Raw genomic sequence first — 21,409 nt, forward strand, 5'->3', positions numbered from 1 at the left:
ACAAGAGCAAACGCGTTTGACACATACACAGAAGTGTGCACCTACAAATGCATACTTCACCCGCCCACCCACATCGCACCACAAACACAGGCGCACGCGAACTCACACACCCTCCCACTCATGCACGCACACCGCACACAGGCCCGCAACACGCGAGCTACAAATGCTCATCGCGCACACGCTTCCATCCTGTGCACACACCCTCCTGCGCGCACACACACACCTTGCACAGGCAGGCACCGCGCGCACGCGCGCACCCGCGCCCACAGGCTCTCGCGGCGAGGGCGGGGCGGGAGGGAGCGGCCGCCGTGCCCAGCCCCGCGCGGCCAGGAGGGGGCGCGGCGCGGAGCCGCGGGCGGAGTCGGAGCTGTTGCTGGCGGCGGGGCCGGGAGGCTGGCCGCGGGCTGCACCGGGTCCGCTGCGCGCGGGGGGGCGGGGCGTGGAGGGAGCGCTCCCAGGCCACCCGGTGCCGGTGCCCGCGAGGGGAGCGCGGCGGGGAGCGCGCCATGGACCCCAAGGCGGGCGGCGGCGAGGATGACGACTGTGTGGACTCGGGAGCCGAGACCGGAGGGTGAGCCGGGCCGGGGGTGGGTGGGCCGCTCTGTGAGTTGTGAGGCGGCTCTTCTCTGGCCTGAGACCTTCCCTTCCCGGACTCCTTCGGCTGAGAAGGGGCCCGGGGCTGTCCGTCCCGCAGCCACTTCTCCCCGAAGCCGGAGGGCAGTGCGAGCCTGAGGGCATGTGGTTCATGGCTGCCCGGGACGGGACCGGCCCACCCGGGGAGGGGAGAGTAAAAGACTCAGGGTTCAGAGTACCCCCACAGCCCGCACCCCGTTATCACTGAGATGGTGTGGAGTGCCAGACAAATGTAGTGTCCCCCGTGGTCGTCCTTAGAGAGACAGGAGATGCTCTTGCACCTGTTTGGACCTTCCATGAGGACTTTCTTGTGGCTCAGGAGCCCCCTGGAGTCCGGGATGGGGGCTCCTGGGTGAGGAAAAGAGGTTAGACACCTGGCACCTAAAAGTCTTTCGGAAATCGGCGAAGAGGGTGGCATTTTTAATTTGATGGCTTTGCTGTGCTTGCTGAGACATTCTTCCCTACCCCTCAACTTCTCCACTCTGCCCTCCCCCAACTCACCCCGTGTGTACCTGTCCTACCCGCAACCTTTGTCTTGGGTACAGGTGGGATGAAGATGCGGGATGAAGACATATTTAAAAGCAATGTCCTCCTCACTTCAACAGACTGTTACCCCAAACCTTTGGAGACTAACTAGCCCTCTCCCAACAAAACCGGTTTCCTGAATGTCTTTAAGGAGATGAAAGTCGTTGTAAAGGTTCCCACCCAGCCCCTATCTCTTGAGGATTTCCCTGTGCAGAGTCAGCGCCACATGCAATGTCCAGGATGCCGTGCTGACCCAGGAGGAAAGGGTGGATTTTCCTATCCGGAGGAGCCCGGGGGAGGGCTGGAGCTGCCCGGACAGCCTTCATCCCCGCGTTTGGGGAGGTTTAGACCAATCTCAGGGGTTGGCAACCAGGTGAGGGCGGGAAGACAGTCCAAGCCTAGAATGGACACGGGGTTCTGACCTGACCCCAAGAAGGGCTTCCTACTGGCCTCTCCTTCTTTGCAGCCCCCACTGCCATTGCCAGCCCAAAGCTGGGGTGTTATGCCCTTAAGCGTCTACCCTTCAATGGTCTTGCCCTGTTTTCCAAACTTGTGATCAATCATCTGTGGTTCACTACAGAACCCAGTGATGTTCCAGTGTAGTGACCTGAGTCCGAATGCTGAACTCCCTTGCTTTCCCTCCACACTTTGTATATGTGGCCTTTATCAACTTTAACTGAAGATCCTTGGCTTTTTCCTCCCTAATGCCTGTAGTTAGCTGGACCATGAATAGAGAAATGCAAGCAAAATTAACCAGCGCATTATCAGCCTGGCTAAATAAAGCACGGACTAGTCCATTTGTTTTCAGTGGACTAGTCAGTGCTTTTTCCCAAAGCACTAAAACATTTTTGCCAAAGGCTCCCTCTTGGAGAAGAGAATGGAGAGGAGTCTCACCCTCTTCACCCATTTCACACCACCCTGGGATCCCAGCGCAGCATCTCAGCCGGGACTCCCGGGAGGGGCTTGCTGAACACGCGGATACCAGAGCGTCTGTTTTCTGCCTGTGGTGAAAGTGTGCAGTTGTAACAGGACATGATTGTTTAAAGAATTCTTATAGCCTCAGTAGCAACCTTAAATTGAAGATGTAGGTAAAATGCCCTGTATTTAAATAAAATAGTTTCTGTGTATGCTTATTGGTCTAGAATCTGCCACATATTCACATATGCCTGGAAGTAGTTTAGTTACCAAAAGGCTGTTCATAATTTCCCTGCTTTTCCAGAGCTTGCCCCCTCTTACCCTATCTAGCTTCATAGAGCTGCCTGTTGAGACTATGTATCAAAAGTGGAGAAAGAACTCAATACATGTTTGCTATCATTATTTTTTTAATTATATATGTCAGTAGAGGAACGGTCCACCTTTTCCACTTGCAAAGGGTGAACAGAAAGCCACTATATTTCTTTAGGACATTTACAAAGAGTTTTCTTCACCTTAAGAAATCACTATTTTTGAAGTGCAAATCTGGTCATGTCTCTCTCCCATTCAAATTTTTATGGCTCTGTCATCTATAAAAGGCAAAGAGCTCAGCATGCCCTATAAGCCTGATGTTATGGCATTCCTCTCTCTCTGGCCTTGTTTCTTGGCAGGTCTATCCTTACTTTTTTTCTTTTCTTAGACATTGTCTTTTGCTTGAAATGCTACCTTTGCTATCTGACCCACCTAATACAGGTCAAAACTAAATGTAGTCTATATTCTTCTGCGCTGATTGATGTCATTTTGAAACTCCCATTTTCCTATTGAAAACCAGCCTTGTGCTTTTGTGTACTTCTTGTTAGAAAAAACAGGACAGCTATTGACAGTTGTGAGCTATCTTAAGAAAAAGAATTCTTTAATAGAGGGACAGGCAATGCTGTAAATCCAAATAAAAGACAGAATAAGCAAGACAATATATATATATATTGTCTTGCTTATTCAGTATATATTATATATATATACTGAATGGTGTAACAACCAAACAACCAAACATCCAGTCACTATGACGTGCGCTGACCACCAGGGGCACACATGTAACATGGTGGGCATCGCCAGCAGTCAGCAGAGCATGGAACATGGTGGGTGTTGCCCGGGTGGGATAGTGGAGCAGGTAAGCAAGGGTGTCAGACCAAGGCAAGGCGCTGATTGCAGTGATTGGAGTGAGCCTCTTGTGGTTCCTGAACATTCTTTGCTCCCATGTGCCACAGTCCCATCCGGTGCTCGCACCCGCTGCTAGCACCAGCCCCAATCGCTAGGCAACAGCAGTGAGGGTGCATGGCGGCTGCCGGCCCTGATAGCCGCTCAGGCTCCTCTAGCCTCTTTTGCTCCTGAGGGGTGATCAGGGAAACAGCTGCTGCTGCACCCTCTGATGGTGTGTGGGAGCCGTGGCAGGAGTGGGGCTGCCGGCAGATAGGGGGTCAGGGCTGTGATGGGAGGGGTCAGGTGGAGTGTGGATGATGGGTCAAGACCACCCCTGTATCCACCACAGCCTTGGAGCCTACAGTTCCTTTCAAGGTACATGAATTCATGCACTGGACCCCTAGTGCTTTATAATGGGTGTTTCATTGGCGATGTCTCCCAGATTCAGCCTGTAAACCACTCTTCCAAATATGACAATACTTGATGGATTACTTTCATTAAAAAGTTTGATCTGCCGAAACCTGTTTGGCTCAGTGGATAGAGTGTCGGTCTGCAGACTGAAAGTTCCCAGGTTCGATTCCGGTCAGGGGCATGTACATTTGTTGTGAGCACATCCCCAGTGGGGAGTGTGCAGGAGGCAGCTGGTCGATGATTCTCTCTCATTGATGTTTCTTTTTTTTTTTTTTAATAAGTTTTTATTGTTCATATTATTACAAATGTTCCTTTTTTTCCCCCTCACCATTGCTCTCTTCCACCAGGTTCCCACCCCAACCTCTGCCCTTTCCCCATTCCCCATTGTCCTCATCCATAGGTGCACAGTTTATGTTCAGTCTCTTCCCACGCCCACCTCTCCCCTTTTCCCCAAGAATCGTCAGTTCACTCCCCTTCCATACCTCGGATTCTATTATATTTAACAGTTACTATTGTTCATCAGATTTTTTTTTTAATTTCCTTGGTTTTTAGATTCACTTGTTGATAGTTACGTATTTGTTGTTCATAATTTTTATCTTTGTTTACTTTCTCTTCTGAAAGAACCCCCTTCAGCAATTCATATAATTCTGGTTTGGTGTTGATGAACTCCGTTAGCTTTTTTTTTATTAGTGAAGCTCTTTATCTGGCCTTCGATTCTGAGTGATAGCTTTGCTGGATAGATTATCTTTGGCTGTAGGTTCTTACTATTCATCACCTTGAATATTTCTTGCCATTCCCTTCTGGCCTGCATGGTTTCTGTTGAGAAATCAGCTGACAATCGTATAGGTGCTCCTTTGTAGGTAACTACCTTCTTTGCTCTTGCTTCTTTTAATATTCTCTCTTTGTCTTTTGCTCTTGGAATTTTAATTATGATGTGTCTTGGTGTGGTCCTCTTTGGATTCCTTTTGTTTGGAGTTCTGTGTGCTTCCTGGACTTGTAAGTCTAATTCTTTCACCAGGTGGGGGAAGTTTTCTGTCACTATTTCTTTCAGTATGTTTTCGATATCTTGCTCTCTCTCATCTTCTGGGACCCCCATAATTCTGATGTTGGTTCGCTTGAAGTTGTCCCAGAGGTTTCTTACATTATCTTCAATTTTCTGGATTCTCTTGCCTTCTAGCTTCTGTGGAGGAGTGTCTTCTGGCTCTTTATGTTCCAAATCTTTGACTTGATTTTTGTGATCTTCCCTTCTGTTTTTAGGACTCTGTAAAATATTTTTTATTTCAGACAATGTATTCTTTATTTCTTGTTGATCCCTTATCATTTCTTGATGACTCCTTATTAATTCTAGTTGATCTCTTTTCATATCCTCATAGGTCTTATCCATCTTTTCTAGGAAATTCTTGAAAAACCTTATAAGCGTAGATTTGAACTCTATATCCAGACGCTTTTTGTCCTCCATTTCTTTCATTTGTGATCTATTTTGTTGTCGCATTTCGCAGTTACAGATGGGATGGGGTTTCAGGGTGGAGCCTGCAGCTTTGGCTTCCGTCAGCCCCACCCTATGCGGGTCCTTCATTGCTCGCTGCCGGCGCCTCTGAGAGAAAGGTGCCCTCGATTTTCACCTGCTGCCAAACAGTCTATGCTCTCCCACAATGAGCCCGGTATTGGGGTTCAGTTCAGTTGGAAGTGGAGTTGGAGGTGGTGTTCAGAGCAGTCTGGAGTCCCAGTCTCCTTCCTGTCAGGGCAATCCCGCGGCATAGCTGACCGTCCCTTCTCTGTGCGCAGTGTGCGCGCCTCTGGGACCTCCTTTCGCCGCTCCCCGGGGTTCCGCCTTACAGCCCGGCTCCCTATGGCTGAGCCTGAGTCCCCAGGGTCTGGCCTAGAACTGGGGTTCAGAGCAGTCTGGGGTTCAGCACAGTTGGAGCTTTTATCTCCTTCCCGCTAGGGAATGCCAGCCAGGCACTCAGCCACCCCTCCTCTCCGGCTCCGTCCTCTCCGTGCGCCGCGTCTCCGTACCTTGGGCTTTTCCAGCTCCTCCGTGCCTCCTTCTGGTTTTCTCCTTGCTTCTCGCTGTAGAATTTCCAGTCAGTCAACCTTCCTGTAGTTCTGGGCAATGTCTGTTTTATATTTTAGTTGTATTTTATTGAAATTGTTGTGTGCGGCTGTGGCTAGGTGTTCACCTGGGCGCAGCCATCTTGGATCCCTCTCTCATTGATGTTTCTAACTCTCTATTCCTCTCCCTTCCTCTCTGTAAAAAATCAATAAAATATATTTAAAAAAAAAAAAAGTTTGATCTGACAATAATGAACTTCTACTTCACAGTCAGTTGGCCCTGGGTTTCTGGAAATATAGGGCCTGTCAATGAAAGGATGTCCAGCCTAAGAAAAGATTTGTAAGAGTTTATTTGAGCTAACTGATGACAATTGCCAGGAAGCAATTAAAAAGAGTTGGGATTAAAAAGAATGCTCAGGAGAATGGCAGTTTTGTGGCTTATTTTATACATTAGAACCGAAGGAGGACACAGAGGAGGATTACATGAAATCTAGTGGTGGCAGATTTAGGGGGCTGGAGAAAAGTGGGGAAATCTCTGAGACTGGCTAAAAAGCAAAATGGAGAGACACATACTTCCTTTACCTTGGTGGGTCAGGACAGTTAACATTTAGAGCACATAGAGATGGTATGTGGGGAAGTAGATAACAATGTGACCTTGTGCTGGCCTTTGTGCTTTCCAGAGGTTTAGAAAAGAAAATTACTCTGACGTTTTAAAGGTATGTTATCTTAGATCAGGGGTGGTGGGCTTCCAGCTCTCAGGCCGAATAAAGCCCTCGGAATCAGTTGATCTGGCTCTGCCAAGGCACTAGGGGTGAGTTGATTAAGTGTCTGACCAAATATAAAAGACTAACTTTTAAGTTGATAATTTTATACGGCCCACAAATGATGCTATAAATATCCAAATGGCCTTCCCCACCCCTGTCTTAGACAGTAGACAATTTCAAAGGTAAAGATTTACCTTTAACAAGGAAGCTACAGGCCTACCACATGACTACCTACCGTGCCCTACTTTTACTTAGGAAGTTTTATGTTCAAACCTGTTACTGTTGTAACTAGCTAGTTGAAGTTAATAATAGGAAAGGAGCAAAAGGGAGGTCAGACATTATAAGCAGGTCATCTAGGCAGCCTCACCAGGAAGCTGCCTCTCACACTCCCCACAGAACTACCAGTCCCTTCCCCACAGCTCACTAGGAGAAAGGGAGAACTGAGTCATGTGTAGTAAAGTCGGGTGATGTATGGAAGATACTTGCCTGTCAGCCTAGCCTAGAGAACCATGGATTTGCTAGAGGGGATGGAGCCACTGCATTTTAATCTTGTAAGATTAAATTTCCAAGGACAAATTCTCTCTCTTTCATTGCTCTTGCTTCACTCCTGCTTCCTTGCACTTGCCGGTATGCTAGCCTGCCATGTGGACCCCACACACCATGGACTGCAGCTGGAAATACAAGCTAAGCTAGCCTGATGCTGGACTGTGCAAATATGGGACAGAAACTCTGGACAATGGCTTTAACCTTAGCTCTGCTGATGGCACACCTGGACTTTTTCCTTGGCAGGATGGAGAGAGAGGGATCTTGGAAACTCATGAGTTTAATTTTATGCAAATAAATGTCACCCATTCTTTTTTGTGAGTCTCAGAAAATTTATTTTCTCATGACATCGCAAGAAGCCCACTTCCAGCAGCAACAGGTGGGACACGAAGAGCAGCCCACCAACAGCAAGCCCATCCTGTGTGATGACTTTCGGTCTCTTGAGTTTGTAAGGCCTTCCATGTAGGCCTCTGCTGAGCTTGTCAGGTTTCATTTGTTGGTCCTTTTTCATCCACAGGTAATACAGATGCAGTTGCAATAATCTGATTATTATTTACAGGAAAGAAGTAAAGGGGAGATCAAATAATATAGGCATGCCATTTATATCAGTCTGCCAAAAGCTGCACTTAACACTCTCCAGGTCATTCCTTGCTGTTTGATGGGAGAAAGGACTGGACAAGGGCAGTTTAGACTCATACCCAGTAAGTTCAGAATGCTGTGGGAAGGTGCCTACCTGTCTCCCAGTCACACTTGGGATGGGCATGGCCTCTGCAAGTAAGCAAAACCTGAATACTTCTAATCAAAAGAGCACCCCCCCTCTCTCTCTTTTTTCCTCTAACTCATGTGGTCCTGGCCATATGGAACTCCACACAGAGGACTTAAATGCTCTTAGATGCTGCAACATGGAGCAGAAGCTCTGGACACTGGCCTTGCATTGGAACCCCTGCTGTACCTCTTTCAGGACTGGGTTAAGGGGCATGGGGCATTGCAACCCGAGGAATGTAACTCCACACAAATAAAGCCTCTTGCCACATATCATTCTCCTGTGGGGGATTCTGAAAATTCTTATTCCAGGTGTACCCCAAGAACCTCACTCTCATGAGCAACAGGGATTCTCCAGTAACAATACCCTGCCCTCTGATTAATACTTACTGTGATTTAAGAGGAGTCTAGAGTATATAAACAGTTAGATGAAACAATAGGGGGAATACATTTTAAAATGGGACAGGTTTAAAGGAGATAAAAAGAGAAATCTTGTATAGAAGACAAGCTGACCTATTATCTTTGTGTTCAAGGTGGAGCTAGTTAATTAAATTACCATGGCATCTAATTTAATAGATTGAGTTAACAGATGAGATCCATGATGCATTGAACTGATGTCTTACAGAAGTGTTAAGATCAGTTTTATTGAAATGCCAAAATCAATTCTTATGCCAAGATTTTCCTGGAATAGTGAATTTAGGAAGGTACCCATTATATACATACTAGAGGTTCGGTGCACAAAATGCATGCACGGGTAGGGTCCCTAGGCTTGGCTGGTGATCAGGCCCAATTGGGGCCTTCTGACTGCCCGCCCGGGGCCTTCCTTCATTCCGTGCCACCCCCTGGTGATCAGCACACATCATAGAAAGCAATTGAACTTCTGGTCTCCTGGTCGAACTCCCAAGGGAATACTTTGCATATTAGCTATATATATATATGGCTGCTAACAGTGGTAAACTATTTTAAGTGCAGATCTTTTTATATATGATTCCTATATGTATAATTATAATTAAAATACAATCAAGGCATTGCATCTAACTTTCTGTTCATTATTGGCACAGATACTAAAAAAATGTAATATTTGTAAATCCGTCCACTGTATGTGTCAGATATGTGAAAATATATAATCCCTGTATTATTATTCTGCTCATCTGTATTATGTGTCCATAAATTTTTCATCCTAAAATTCATGGATTCACCTTTCACACTTTACTCTGGCAGAGCGGAAGGTGTTATGCAGAGCCAGCTGGGTAAATTCTAAAGATGTGATTCCCAAGATAGGCGCCCTATTGCTGTTCCCTCCTCCTCTGAAAAAGCTTGGGAGTGCAGAGCCCTCCAGAGATTGAAATTGTTTGAACCTACTTAGTATGCATAAACTTGTTTTAAGTTTTACAGTTTGTCTTTCATTGGCAGTATTTCCAGTAAATAATTTTGTAGGGTATTTGGACTGTATTTTAAGAGCTATAGAAGGTCCATGCTTTGATTCAGTCCCTGCTCCTGTTCATCATAATTTTCCTAAGGAAAAGAAAATAAGTATCAAGTTGTATTATACATATCGTGTTTCCCCAAAAATAAGACATCCTCTGAAAATAAGATCTAGCGCATGGAAAAATAAGACATCCCCTGGAAAATAAGATCTAGCGCATCTTTGGTAGCAAAAATTAATATAAGACACTGTCTTATTTTCGGGGAAACAGTATTTCATTGCTGGTGTGCTTTGCAAAAGTGAACAATCAGGAGCAATTATATAGCCAACAAGAGGGAAATGGTTGATAAGATTATAGTAAATCACTTTATCTGAAATTATAACTACAGGAACTATGCAGCAGCATGTTATAATAGTGTTCAGTAAAAAGAGCAAATTAAAATTGTATCTCCAGTATTATGGCAACTGCATACAAATTACAGAAAGAGGATCAGAGGCTGGAGAGCAGCGTGAGAGTTTAGGTGACTTTCTGTTGACTTCTGTTTTGATGATGGACAGGAATGGAAGATGGGGCGATGAATGAGACTGCAGAGCTGGGCAGGGGCCATCAGTAATGGAAAGAGGGGTTTATGCTGTATAATATATCAAGCTTGAACTTCATCCAGAGAGACACAAGATCAAATTTGTACTTTGCAGAGTTTCACTGACGTGAAGGTGAGAATGACAGTCAAGAGACTGAGCAGTGCCAGGCCGGCCTGACCCACGCAGTGCCTTTACACATGAGAACTAAGGGAGGATTCCTGGCAGGGGCATTAGTTATGCTACCACCTGCCCTAAAATTCTACTGTTGCACTTTAAGATTCTTGAAATGTGTTTCAAATGTAAATTTCATTCTAAGTACATTGCCATCTGTAGCAGATCTTTAAAATGTATGCATATGCGAAACCCATCTGCCTCAGGAGTATTTGGAAATTCTAGCTGAAAATACTAACAGATTTTTAATAATAAGATAAATAACCCTATCACACATTCTTATTGAATGTTTTATTTGTTATCATGAAATTTCTTTAAAATCTGTCCACCTTAAGATGATCATATTGTAATGAGATTGCTTTTCATGATAACTCAAATAAAACATTCAATAAGATGGATATTTGTTATGTATCATTGCATTTATATAGTGTTATATTTCTAAGTATTGTCCTAAAGTTTATTTATATCCTGCCTGATTCCAAAAAACATGCAGTGTACCAAGGCTGTGGTTCCAGATCCTGGGTTTCAAAAGATTCTTGATCCTTGACTCTCCTTTCTCTTTCATTTCCCTTAGCCGACGTGTCACCATGCCCTAGCCAATTCCTCGACCTTCTAACTTCTTCCTTCCCACCGCCCTGCACACACAGGTCAAGCCCTTATCATTCCTCACCTCCTGTTCTCCCTACAGATAGTATCCCTGTAGTTTCCTAATCAGTAATGTAAAAAATTGGATTAAATCTAGGGGAATGCAGTTAGTAATATATAAAGAGATATGCAAATGTTAGTAGTTTGTTATTCTTTCCAGTTTTAGAACTCAGTGATTCTATGACTAACTGTACTCTTTTTCTTCTATTTTCTTCCTCTACTAGTAAGTCAGTGCATCATTTTGAGTGAGAGATGCAAGTTATTTTAACTAGTAAGGCGCATGCTCTTTATGTTTTTTAAGTTTTACATATACTGTGCTTCATTAATGTGCTAAGAGACTCAGTGGAGAGAAAATTGGATGATTCAGGAAGGATATGATGAGACTAGTAAATAAAAGGAGTGCAAATCTATAAAATGTAACATAACTAATCACTTAATTTGCATAACTATGTCCCCTAACTCACACTTAGCAGAGTAATCCCTGCTTGAGATTAATTTCCTACTGAGAACAACTTTGGGATACTGGGGAAAGGAAACTAATAGCTTCTATACCAATACGTTGCCAGAGAGGGAAGCCTTAACAGCCATATAAGTAGGGCAGAAGTTTAGCAGAGAGTAAGCAGGCAGGTCCTTGGCCAGATGCCCGTTTGCACAGAGGCTGAATGCCAGCAGCTGACTTCTAGAGACTGATGGCTGATTTCACCCTGGCCCTTAACCCTGCCTTTCCTTTCCCCAATCACAGCCTATATCCTGTTACTGTACCGTGCAGCAGGAGTTGTCCTTAGATGGAACTGAAGTCAGTCAGACATCATGTGCCTCTGTGTTTCCTGACGGCAGGCCTGACCTTGAACATGGAAGTCCTCACAGCCAGGTCCCCACTCACACTCCCCAGGCTCCACCGTTCCTACACACAGGAAGGTCTGTCCAAGGTGTGGTGGTAACATTTGGAGGGTATTATTTGCAGTGGTTTAAACTTTTGGGGAGTCATGAGCCCTTTGAGAATCTGTTGAAAACTTCGAGGCTTTCCCCCAGTAACGTAAGTGTCCATTCAAAAGTTTGCCAGGAAATTTAGATGGTCCAGAGACCACCGGATCTCCAGTCTGGGAGAGTTACAGAGCATATGAAGCCTGATTTGTTTGTTTGTTTGTTTGCTTGTTTTCAATTACAGTTGGCATTCAATATCATTTTAGTTTCAGGTGTAGACAGATAGTGGTTAGACAATTGTATAATTCACAAAGAGATTCCCACCCTTCACCCCTCGCCCATAATTCTCGTACCACCTGGCTCCATACATATTGTAGTTATTACAGCATTATTGACAACGGTCCCTGTGTTGTACTTGAAAGATGAGACAGAGGGCCGGAGACCAGGACTCAGGCTTTGTTAGAGGAGAAGGACCCCTGCCGGGCTGCCTCCCAAAGGAAGGGAGCACATGTGCAGGGATGAACACGCCTTTTGAGGGGAGGAATGTGAAGGGCACTCAGCACACGCTGATTGGTGCTTTCATGTAAGGCACATGATTAGGAACCTAGGGACTTAGGAATCGGGGTTTAGGGTATTTGGCAGGTGCTGATTGGTGGTTCAATGTACAGTCCCTACAAGGTGCCTGGTTAGGTGTTTAGAAACGTCCGTGCTGCGGTGGAGTTTACGTCATTCTTCATCCATCAGTTGGGGGAAGGGAGGATCTATCAGTACTTTACATCCCTATGACTATTTTGTAACGGCAAATTTGTATTTCATAATCCCTTCACCTTTTCAATCAAGCTCCTGCCCCACATCTGACCTGGCAACCCTCAGTTTATTCTTTTATCTGTTTCTATTTTGTCTGTTTATTTTGTTCTTTAGATTCCACATATAAGTGAAATCATATGGTATTTGCCTTTCTCTGTCTGACTCATTTTACTTAACATAATATTCTCTAGGTCCATCTATATTATGTATTGTAAGATTTCATTCTTTTTAAAAATATATTTTTTATTGATTTCAGAGAGGAAGGGAGAGGGAGAGAGATGGAAACATGAGTGATGACAGAGAATCATTATTTTGGCTGCATCCTGCACACCCTGCACTGGGGATCGAGCCCACACCCGGGCGTGCCCTCACGGGAGTCAGCCATGACCTCCTGGTTCATAGGTCGACACTCAACCACTGAACCATGCCAGCCGGGCAAGATCTCATCCTTTTTTATAACCACGTTGTATTCCATCGTCTATATCTTCTTTCTCCAATCATCTATTGATGAGCCCTTGGGTTGCTTTTCAGATTACTGCTTTTAAAAAGTTGTCTTTATTGTTGAAAGTATTACAGATCTCCCTTTGTTTGTTTTTTTCACCATTGACCCCCTCCACCCACACTCACCTTTTGATTTCTTCCAATATATATCCAGAAGTGCAATTGCTGGATCAAATTCCAGCAATTTCTTTAGAAACCTCCATACTATTTAGAAACCTCCATACAATTTTTTTTTGAAACCTCCATACTGTTTTCTGTAGTGGCTGTACCAATTTGCAATCTCACCAACAGCTCTTGTGGTTTGTTAATTTATTGATGATAGCCATTCTGGCAGGGGTGAGATAATATCTCACTGTGGTTGTAATTTGCATTTCTCTGATAATTACTTGAACATTTTTTCATATGGCTGCTGGCCATCTGTATATCCTCTTTGGGAAGTGTCTAGTGAGGTTCTCTACCAATTTTTAATTGGATTGTTTGTTCTTTCGGTGTTGAGTTCTATGCGTTCTTTATAAATTTTGCCCCTTATTAGATGTATCATAGGTGAATGTCTTCTTCTTTTTAGTAAGTTGTCTCTTTATTTTGTTGATAGTTTCCTTTGCTGTGCAAAGTCTTTTTAATTTGCTCTAGTCCCTGTAGTGGTTTTTTTTCTTTCTTTCTTTCTTTCTTTGTTCCCTTTGCTTGAGAAAATATATCAGAAAAAAACCTTGGTAAATGTCAGAGTTTACTGCCTAAGTTTTCTTCTAGGAGTTTTATGGTTTCAAGTCTTATATTTAAACTAAGGGCCCAGTGCACAAATTCGTGCACCTTGAAAGGAGCTGTGGGCCTCATCAGGTGTGAGCGGTGGCTCTGGTTCTGGCTGCAGGTGCAAGTGGGGCCATTGCTAACAGTGGGTGTGAGCAACAACACCAGCGCCGGCTGCAGGTGCGAGCAGCGCTGGTGCCAGCAGTGGGTATGAGTGGCAGCTCTGGTGCTGGCAGCAGGTACAAGCAGGGCTGTTGCCAAGAATGGGTGTGAAAGGTGGCTGCCAGCCCGATTGCCCCACAGGAGGTGGGGAAGGTGGAGAAACCCTTAGGGGCGCTCAGGGCCGGCAGCTGCTGCTTGCACCCACTGACGATGATGAGAGATTGGGGGGGCGGGGGTGCCGGATGCCGGCAATGGTGTGAGTGGTGGCTCCAGCACTGGCAGCAGGTGCGAGTGGGGCCAATGCTGGCAGCAGGTGTGAGCTCCAGGTGGGACCACGGTACACAAAAGGGAAGAATTTTTAGTAACCACCAGAGGCTCACCCAATGACAGCAACGGGCGCCCCGCCTTGGTCTGGCCATCCCCCCTTCTCCCCCGATCTGCTCCACCATCAAACGGAAGCCGATGCCCGCCATGTTCCGCGAGTGCCTCCTGGTGGTCAGCACATGTCATAACAACTGGTTGTTCTGTTGCTCTGTCGTTCAGTCTATTTGCATATTAGCCTTTTATTATATAGGATCTTATATTTAAAACTTTAATCAATTTTGAGTTTAATTCCATATATGATGTAAGAAGGTTGTCTTGTATCATTTTTTTTGCATGTATCTGTCCAATTTTCCCAACACCATTTCTTGAATAGACTATCTTTATCCCACAGTATGTTTTTGCCTTGTATATAGGCAAAAGGTCAGTTTCATTTCTGAGCTCTCAATAATGTTCCATTTATCTATATATCTATTTTTATTCCACTACCATGCTGTTTGATTACTACAGACTTGTAGTATACTTTAGGTATCAGGTAGCAGGTATTTTTCCTCAGAATTATACTAATGGCTATTTGGGGTCTTTTTTTGTTCCATATAAATTTTGGAATTATTTGTTCTGTGAAAAATACCATTGGTGTTTTGATAGCAATTGCATTGTATCTATTTAGATTGCTTTTGAGTAGTATGGGCATCATAACTATGTTAATTGTTCCTATCCATGAACTTGGTAGTATATATGCTTCCATTTATTTGTATCTTCTTGAGTTTTTTTCTTCCATGTTTTATAATTTTCTAAGCACAGGTTTTCTGTCTCCTTGGTTAAATTTATTCTTAGGTACTTTTTTCTGATGCATTTGTAAATTGGATTGTTTTTTGGTTTTCTTTTCCAGTAGTTCATTATTGGTGTATAAAAATGCAACCAAATTTCTGAATATTAATTTTGAACCCTACTACTTTACTGAATTCACTTATCAGTTCTAGTAGTTTTTTGGTGCATCCTTTGGGTTCTCTATTTACAGTATCATGTCAGCTGCAAATAAAGACAGACAGTTTTACTTCTTTCTTTCCAATTTAGATGCCTTTTTGTTTTTCTAGTTTCATTGCTGTGGCTAAGACTTCCAATGCTCTGTTGAATAAAAGTGGTGAAAGTGGGCATCCTTGTCTTGTTCCTGATTTTAGCTTTTCCTCATTGAATGTGATGTAAGTTGTGAATTTCCATATGTGGCCTTTATTATGTTGAGGTATGACCCCTCTATTTCCATTTTACTAAGAGTTTTTATCATAAATGGATGCTGCATTTTGTCTAGTGCTTTGTCTACATGTATTGATATGATCATATGTTTTATCTTCCATTTTTATGTGGTGTATCATATTAATTAATTGACTGATATTAAACCCAATTTGCATTCCAGGAATAAATCCCACTTGATTGTGGTATATGATCTTTTTAATGTATTTCTGAATTCGATTTGCCAATATTATGTTGAGGATTTTTGCATCTGTATTCATTGGGGATTTTAATCTATAATTTTCTTTCTTTATAAAGTCTTCTAGTTTGGGAATCAGAGTAATGCTGGCCTCTTAAAATGATTGGGAGCCTTTAGTCCTCTTGAATTTTTTGAACAGTTTGAGGAGAGATGTTAATTATTACTTGAATGTTTGGTAAAATTGCCTGTCTAATGTGACTCAGTGGTTGAGCATTAATCCATGAACCAGGATGTCATGATTCCATTCCTGGTTAGGGCATATGCCTGGGTTTCAAGCCGGATCCTTAGTGATGGGTGTGCAGGAGGCAGCCAGTCAATAATTCTTTCTCATCATTGACGTTTCTCTCTCTCCCTCTCCCTTCCTCTCTCGGAAATAAATTGTAAAAAGAAATTTTTTTTTTATTCATCTGTGAAGTCATCCAGTCTATGACTTTTGTTTATTGGGAATTATTTTTTATTACTGATTTGATTTCATTTATAGTAATTGGTCTGTTCAGATTTTTCGTTTCTTATTTTTTTAAAGTTTATCCTTTTGTTGTTAAAATTATTACAGATGTCTACTTTTCCCCCCATTGACCCTTTCACTCCAATCCCCGGGCCTACTGCACTATTTTCTCTGTCCATGGATTATGCATACATGCATGAGTTTTTTTTAGTTGATCTCTTTCCACCCACCCTTCCCTGTCTTCCCTATGAGATTTCACAGTTTCTGGATCATTTTATTCATCAATTTATTTTGTTCATATATGAGTGAGATCATATGATACTTGTCTTTCTCTGACTGGCTTATTTCACTTATTATAATACTGTCCAGGTCCCTCCATGCTGTCTCAAAGGGTAAGAGATCCTTCTTTTTTACTGTTGCATAGTACTCCCTTGTGTAAATGAACCACAGTTTGTTTGTTTGTTTGTTTTTAATCTACTGATGGGCACTTGGGCTGTCCCAAATCTTAGCTATTGTAGATGGCACTGCTATAAATATAGGGGTGCATATGTTCTTTCTGATTGGTGTATCAGGATTCTTAGAATATTGTCCTAGAAGTGGGATCACTGAGTCAAATGGCAGTTCCATCTTTAATTTTTTTAGGAAACTATACTGTCTTCTACAGTGGCTGCACCAGTCTGCATTCCCACCTACAGTTTACTGGGGTTCTCCTTTCTCTACATCCTCACCAGCACTTGTGATTCATTTTGTTGATGGTAGCCATTCTGGGAGGTGTAAAATGATACTTAAGTGTCCTTTTAATTCGCATTGCTCTGAGAATTAGTGACTTGGAGCATTTTTTCATGTGTCTCTTGGCCATCAGTATGCCCTCCTTTTTGTTTTTATTTTTTTTTAAATATATTTTATTGATTTTTTACAGAGAGGAAGGGAGAGGGATAGAGAGCTAGGAACATCGATGAGAGAGAAACATCAACCAGGTGCCTCTTGCACACACCCTACTGGGAATGTGCCCATAAAGCAATGTACATGCCCTTGACTGAAATCGAACCTGGGACCTTTCAGTCTGCAGACCGACGCTCTATCCACTGAGCCAAACTGGTTTCAGCATCATTTTTGTTTTTAAATATTTATTGTTGAGAATATTACAGATATGCCCCTTTTTTTTCTCCATTGCTCCCCACCATCTGGTTCTCATTCCATCCCAGGTCTTCACCATCCTATTATCTGTGTCCATGGGTTATGCATATATGCATATAAGTTCCTTGGTTAATCTTTTCCTCCCTGACTCCTTTTCCTTCTGATATTTGTCAATCTGTTCCATGTTTCCATGCCTCTGGTTCTATTTTATTCATCAGTTTATTTTGTTCATTAGATTCCTTATCCATTTTTATTTTAAATTTAATTATTGATAGATATGTATTTTATTCATATTTTTATCTCTTCTTGTTCTTGTTCTTGTTCTTCTTGTTCTTCTTCTTCAGTTGCTTTTCTGTTGCTGCTTTTTAAGATTCTTTCTTTGTCTTTAACCTTTGGCATTTTAATTATGATGTGTCTTGATGTGGGCCTCTTTGGGTTCCTCTTAGTTGGGACTCTGCAAGCTTCCTGAACTTGTTAACCTATTTCTTTCACACGGTAGGGGAAGTTTTCTGTCATTATTTCTTCAAATAGGTTTTCAATATCTTGCTCTGTCTCTTCTCCTTCTGGTACCCCCATATTGCGAATGTTGATATACTTGAAGTTGTTCCCAAGGCTCCTTATACTATCTTCAGATTTTTGGATAATTTTTTTTTTCTCTTCTGCTTAGGTGTTCTTTGCTTCCTCATATTCCAAATCCTTTATTTGATTCTCAGACTCTTCTACTCTACTGGTGAATCCTATAAATCATTCTTTATTTCAGTTAGTGTATCCTTCATTTCTGACCGGTTCTTTTCTATGTCATTGATGTTCTCACTAAGTTCCATGAAGTTGTCACTAAGTTCCTTGAAGCTCTCATTAAGATCATTGAACAACCTTATAACCATTGTTTTGAACTTTATATCTAGTAGTTTGCTTGTTTCCATTCCATTTAGTTCTTTTTCTAGAGATTTCTTCTGTTTTTTCATTTGTGACATGTTTTTTTGTCTCTGCATTTTGATTGCTTCCTTGTGTTTGTTTCTATGTATTAGGTAGAGCTGCTATGTCTCCTGGAATTGGTATAGTGGCCTTGTACAGTAGGTGTCCTGTAGGGCCCAAATGGCTCAGTCTCTCAAGTCACCTGAGCTGGGAACTTACTCTAGGTGCACCTCTGTGTAGCCTGTGTGCACAGTCATGTTGTAGTTGAGCCTTAATTGCTGTTGGTGTCACTGAGAGAAATTGGCCTCTAGACCAGTTGACTATGAGGACCAGCTGTGACTAAAGTGGAAGAGCTGTCATACAGAAAACACCCCTATAGAGCATGACTTTCTTCAGTGTGGCTTTGGTGCTCACTGAGTCTGCCTTTTGAGTGTGTCACTTATGGATGTGTAGAGTTGTAATCTGGTATGGTCTGAGTACACTGGCTCTGGGGCCTCCCGGGAGGTGTAAAGTCAGCCCATGGGGTAACCCAGCAGGAGCCACAGATCAACCTGTAGATGGCCACCACTTACTGATAGGTATGGGGCATGCTGATGCCAGATGCTGCTTTCTTGAGAGATTTTAGGGAAATGTGAAGAAGCCTAAACCAGAACTGGCCAATTATTTGAAAAGACCACTGCAAGCATCTTGGGTGGGGCTGCAAATTGGATGGGGCAGGGTCTCAGTGAATCACTAGGTTGGAGAAACAGTGTTAGCCACTCAGATTAGGCTGCCAGTCAGCTCTGTGATGAGGTAGGTGTCAGCACAGTAAACAATGACCCCTTTGAGCACCCCTGTCTGGGAGAAAGTCATCCGAGAGTTCTTGCTCTGATGTTAGATGATCCAGTTCCCGCCTTTTTGTCCCTGGATTCCCCCGAGCAGTTGTCTGAGTGCTGGAGCTCAGAGAGAGCTGAACTGTGTAAGCTCATGCACCAGCCCTTTAAGAGGAACTATTTGGGTCTCCAGCAGCCTCTTTGTCACTCGGCCACAATCCCTGCTGGTTTTTACAGCCCAGAGTTACAGGGGCTTCTCTTCCCAGCAATGGAACACTCACTGGGGGTCTGGTGTGAGGCTGGGACCCCTTGCTCCTCATGGGAGACCTCGCAGTCAAGATATCCCTCTTGACTGGAAAAAAGTGCTGCACATGGTGCAGTATAAGCTCATTCTGTGCCTCTGCCCCTCCTACTAGAGTTGGTGTGCTTTTTTCTTTATTTCTCTATTTGTGGCACTTCCCTTTAGCCAGATTTCAGGCAGTTCTGAAAGATGGTGGTTCTTTATTTTAGTTATAATTTTGATGTGGTTGTGGGAGGTGGCAGGTATTGCTTTTGACCTGTGCCACCATCTTGGTTCTCTGTATGTCTTCTTTGGAGAAGTGTTTATTAAAGTTCTTTGAACCTTTTTAAATTGGATTGTTTGTTTTCCTTTTGTTAAGTTGTATGAGTTTTTTTTTTAGATATTTTGGAAATTAACCTTTTATCAGGTGTATCATTGCCAAATATGTTCTCCCATTCAGTGGGATCCCTTTTTGGTTTCTTTTGCTATACAGAAGCATTTAGTTTGATGTAATCCCATTTGTTTATTTTTTCCTTTGTATCCCTTGCCCTTGGGTATATATTGGCAAACATATGGCTATGATAGATGTGTGAGATTTTGCTGCCTATGGTTTCTTCTAGGATTTTTATTATTTTGTGACTTACATTTAAATTTTTTATCCATTTTGAGTTTATTCTTGAGTATATTGTAAGTTGGTGGTCTAGTTTTATTTTTTTTGCATGTACCTGTCCAATTTCTCCCTCACCATTTATTGAAGAGATTGTCTTTACTCCATTGTATCCTCTTGCCTCCTTTGTCAAATATTAATTGAGCATAATGGCTTGGCTTGATTTCTGGGTTCTCTGTTCTATTCCACTGATCTATATGCCTGTTCTTGTGCCAGTACCGGGCTGTTTTGATTATAGTGGCTTTTTTAAAAAACTAAATCTTTATTGCTCATATTATCACAATTGTTTCTCCTCCCCCCTTCCCCCATAGCTCCCTTCCACCCGGTTCCCGCTCTACCCTCTGCCCTTACCTCCCCCCACCCCCGCCCCGCCATTGTCCTCATTCATAGGTGTACGATTTTAATCTAGTCTCTTCCTGCCCCCCCCCACACACACACCCCTTTCCCCTTGATAATTATCAGTCCACTCCCTTTCTTTGCACCTGGTTCTATTATATTCACCAGTTTATTCTGTTTCTCAGATTTTTAGATTCACTTGTTGATATATATGTAATTGTTGATCATAATTTTTTTCTTCTTCTTCTTTCCCTTCTTAAAGAATACCTTTCAGCATTTCATATAATACTGGTTTGGTGGTGATGAACTCCTTAGCTTTCTCTTATCTGTGAAGTTCTTTATCTCCCCTTCAATTCTGAATGATAACTTTGCTGGATACATTAATCTTGGTTGTAGGTTCTCGCTATTCATCACTTTGAATATTTCTTGCCACTCCCTTCTGGCCTGCATAGTTACCCCACCTGGTGAAAGAAATAGACTTACAAGTACAGGAAGCACACAGAACCCCAAACAAGAGGAATCCAAAGAAGACCACACCAAGATACATCACAATTAAAATGCCAAGGGAAAAAGACAAAAATAGGATCTTACAAGCAGCAAGAGAGAAGCAGTTGGTTGCCTATAAGGGAGCACCCATACGACTATAAGCTGATTTCTCAAAAGAAACTATACATTGGCTTTGTAGTACAATTTGATATTGAGTATTGTGATCCCTCTAACTTTGTGCTTCTTTCTCAATATTGCTGCAGCTATTCAGAATCTTGTGCAAGTTAGATAGGGATGTGTCTCAGGAAGTCAGGCGAGAGCTAGTGGTGTTCACCTGGCTAACGTAGACTCAGCTTAGGCTGTGTGCAGGGCGGGCTCAAAGCAGGAAGAGTGGCGGTTGTTCCTCCAGCCCTTGCCCTGAAGTCATCCATCTAACTTTCTCTCCGTATATCTGTGGCACTCCCCGATATACTGCCCCTTCATGAAGCACAAGTTTAGTGCCCTGTTGAGTGAGTGAGAGTTTGTGATTTGGCCCTTTAAGAAGACAGCCTTCCAACTACCTCAAAGAATGGAATCCCTGCTGATTTTCACAGCCAAATGTTATGTGAGCTGCTCTCTGGCACTGGTGTTCCAGGATAGGGACCTGGTGTGGGGCTGAAGCCCCTTGCTTCTAAGGGGGGACCTCTGCAGCTGAAATATCCCTTCAGATTCTTAACCACCACAGATGGTGCAGGGCCAGCCTGTTTTGGTCTCTACCCTT

The 21,409-nt window shown here is 43.2% G+C and overlaps 1 protein-coding gene across 2 annotated transcripts in view; it reads left to right on the forward strand.

Annotated features, from left to right (window-relative positions):
- Positions 1 to 430: 430 nt before the first annotated feature.
- Positions 431 to 21,409, forward strand: part of FAM124A (family with sequence similarity 124 member A) — a gene marked incomplete at its 3' end in the record, with an annotated part of 58,684 nt that continues 37,705 nt past the window's right edge. Inside the window, exon 1 of one of the 2 annotated variants that reach the window (XM_084879394.1) lies at positions 431 to 571. In XM_084879394.1, the coding sequence (XP_084735520.1) occupies positions 507 to 571 (65 nt within the window). In that variant the 5' untranslated portion in view covers positions 431 to 506. The remainder of the gene's footprint in view (positions 572 to 21,409) is intronic. The other variant, XM_084879395.1, reaches the window with a different exon arrangement.

This window comes from Pipistrellus hanaki (genome assembly GCF_964339955.1).
Source record: "Pipistrellus hanaki genome assembly, chromosome: 3".
NCBI lineage: Eukaryota > Metazoa > Chordata > Mammalia > Chiroptera > Vespertilionidae > Pipistrellus > Pipistrellus hanaki.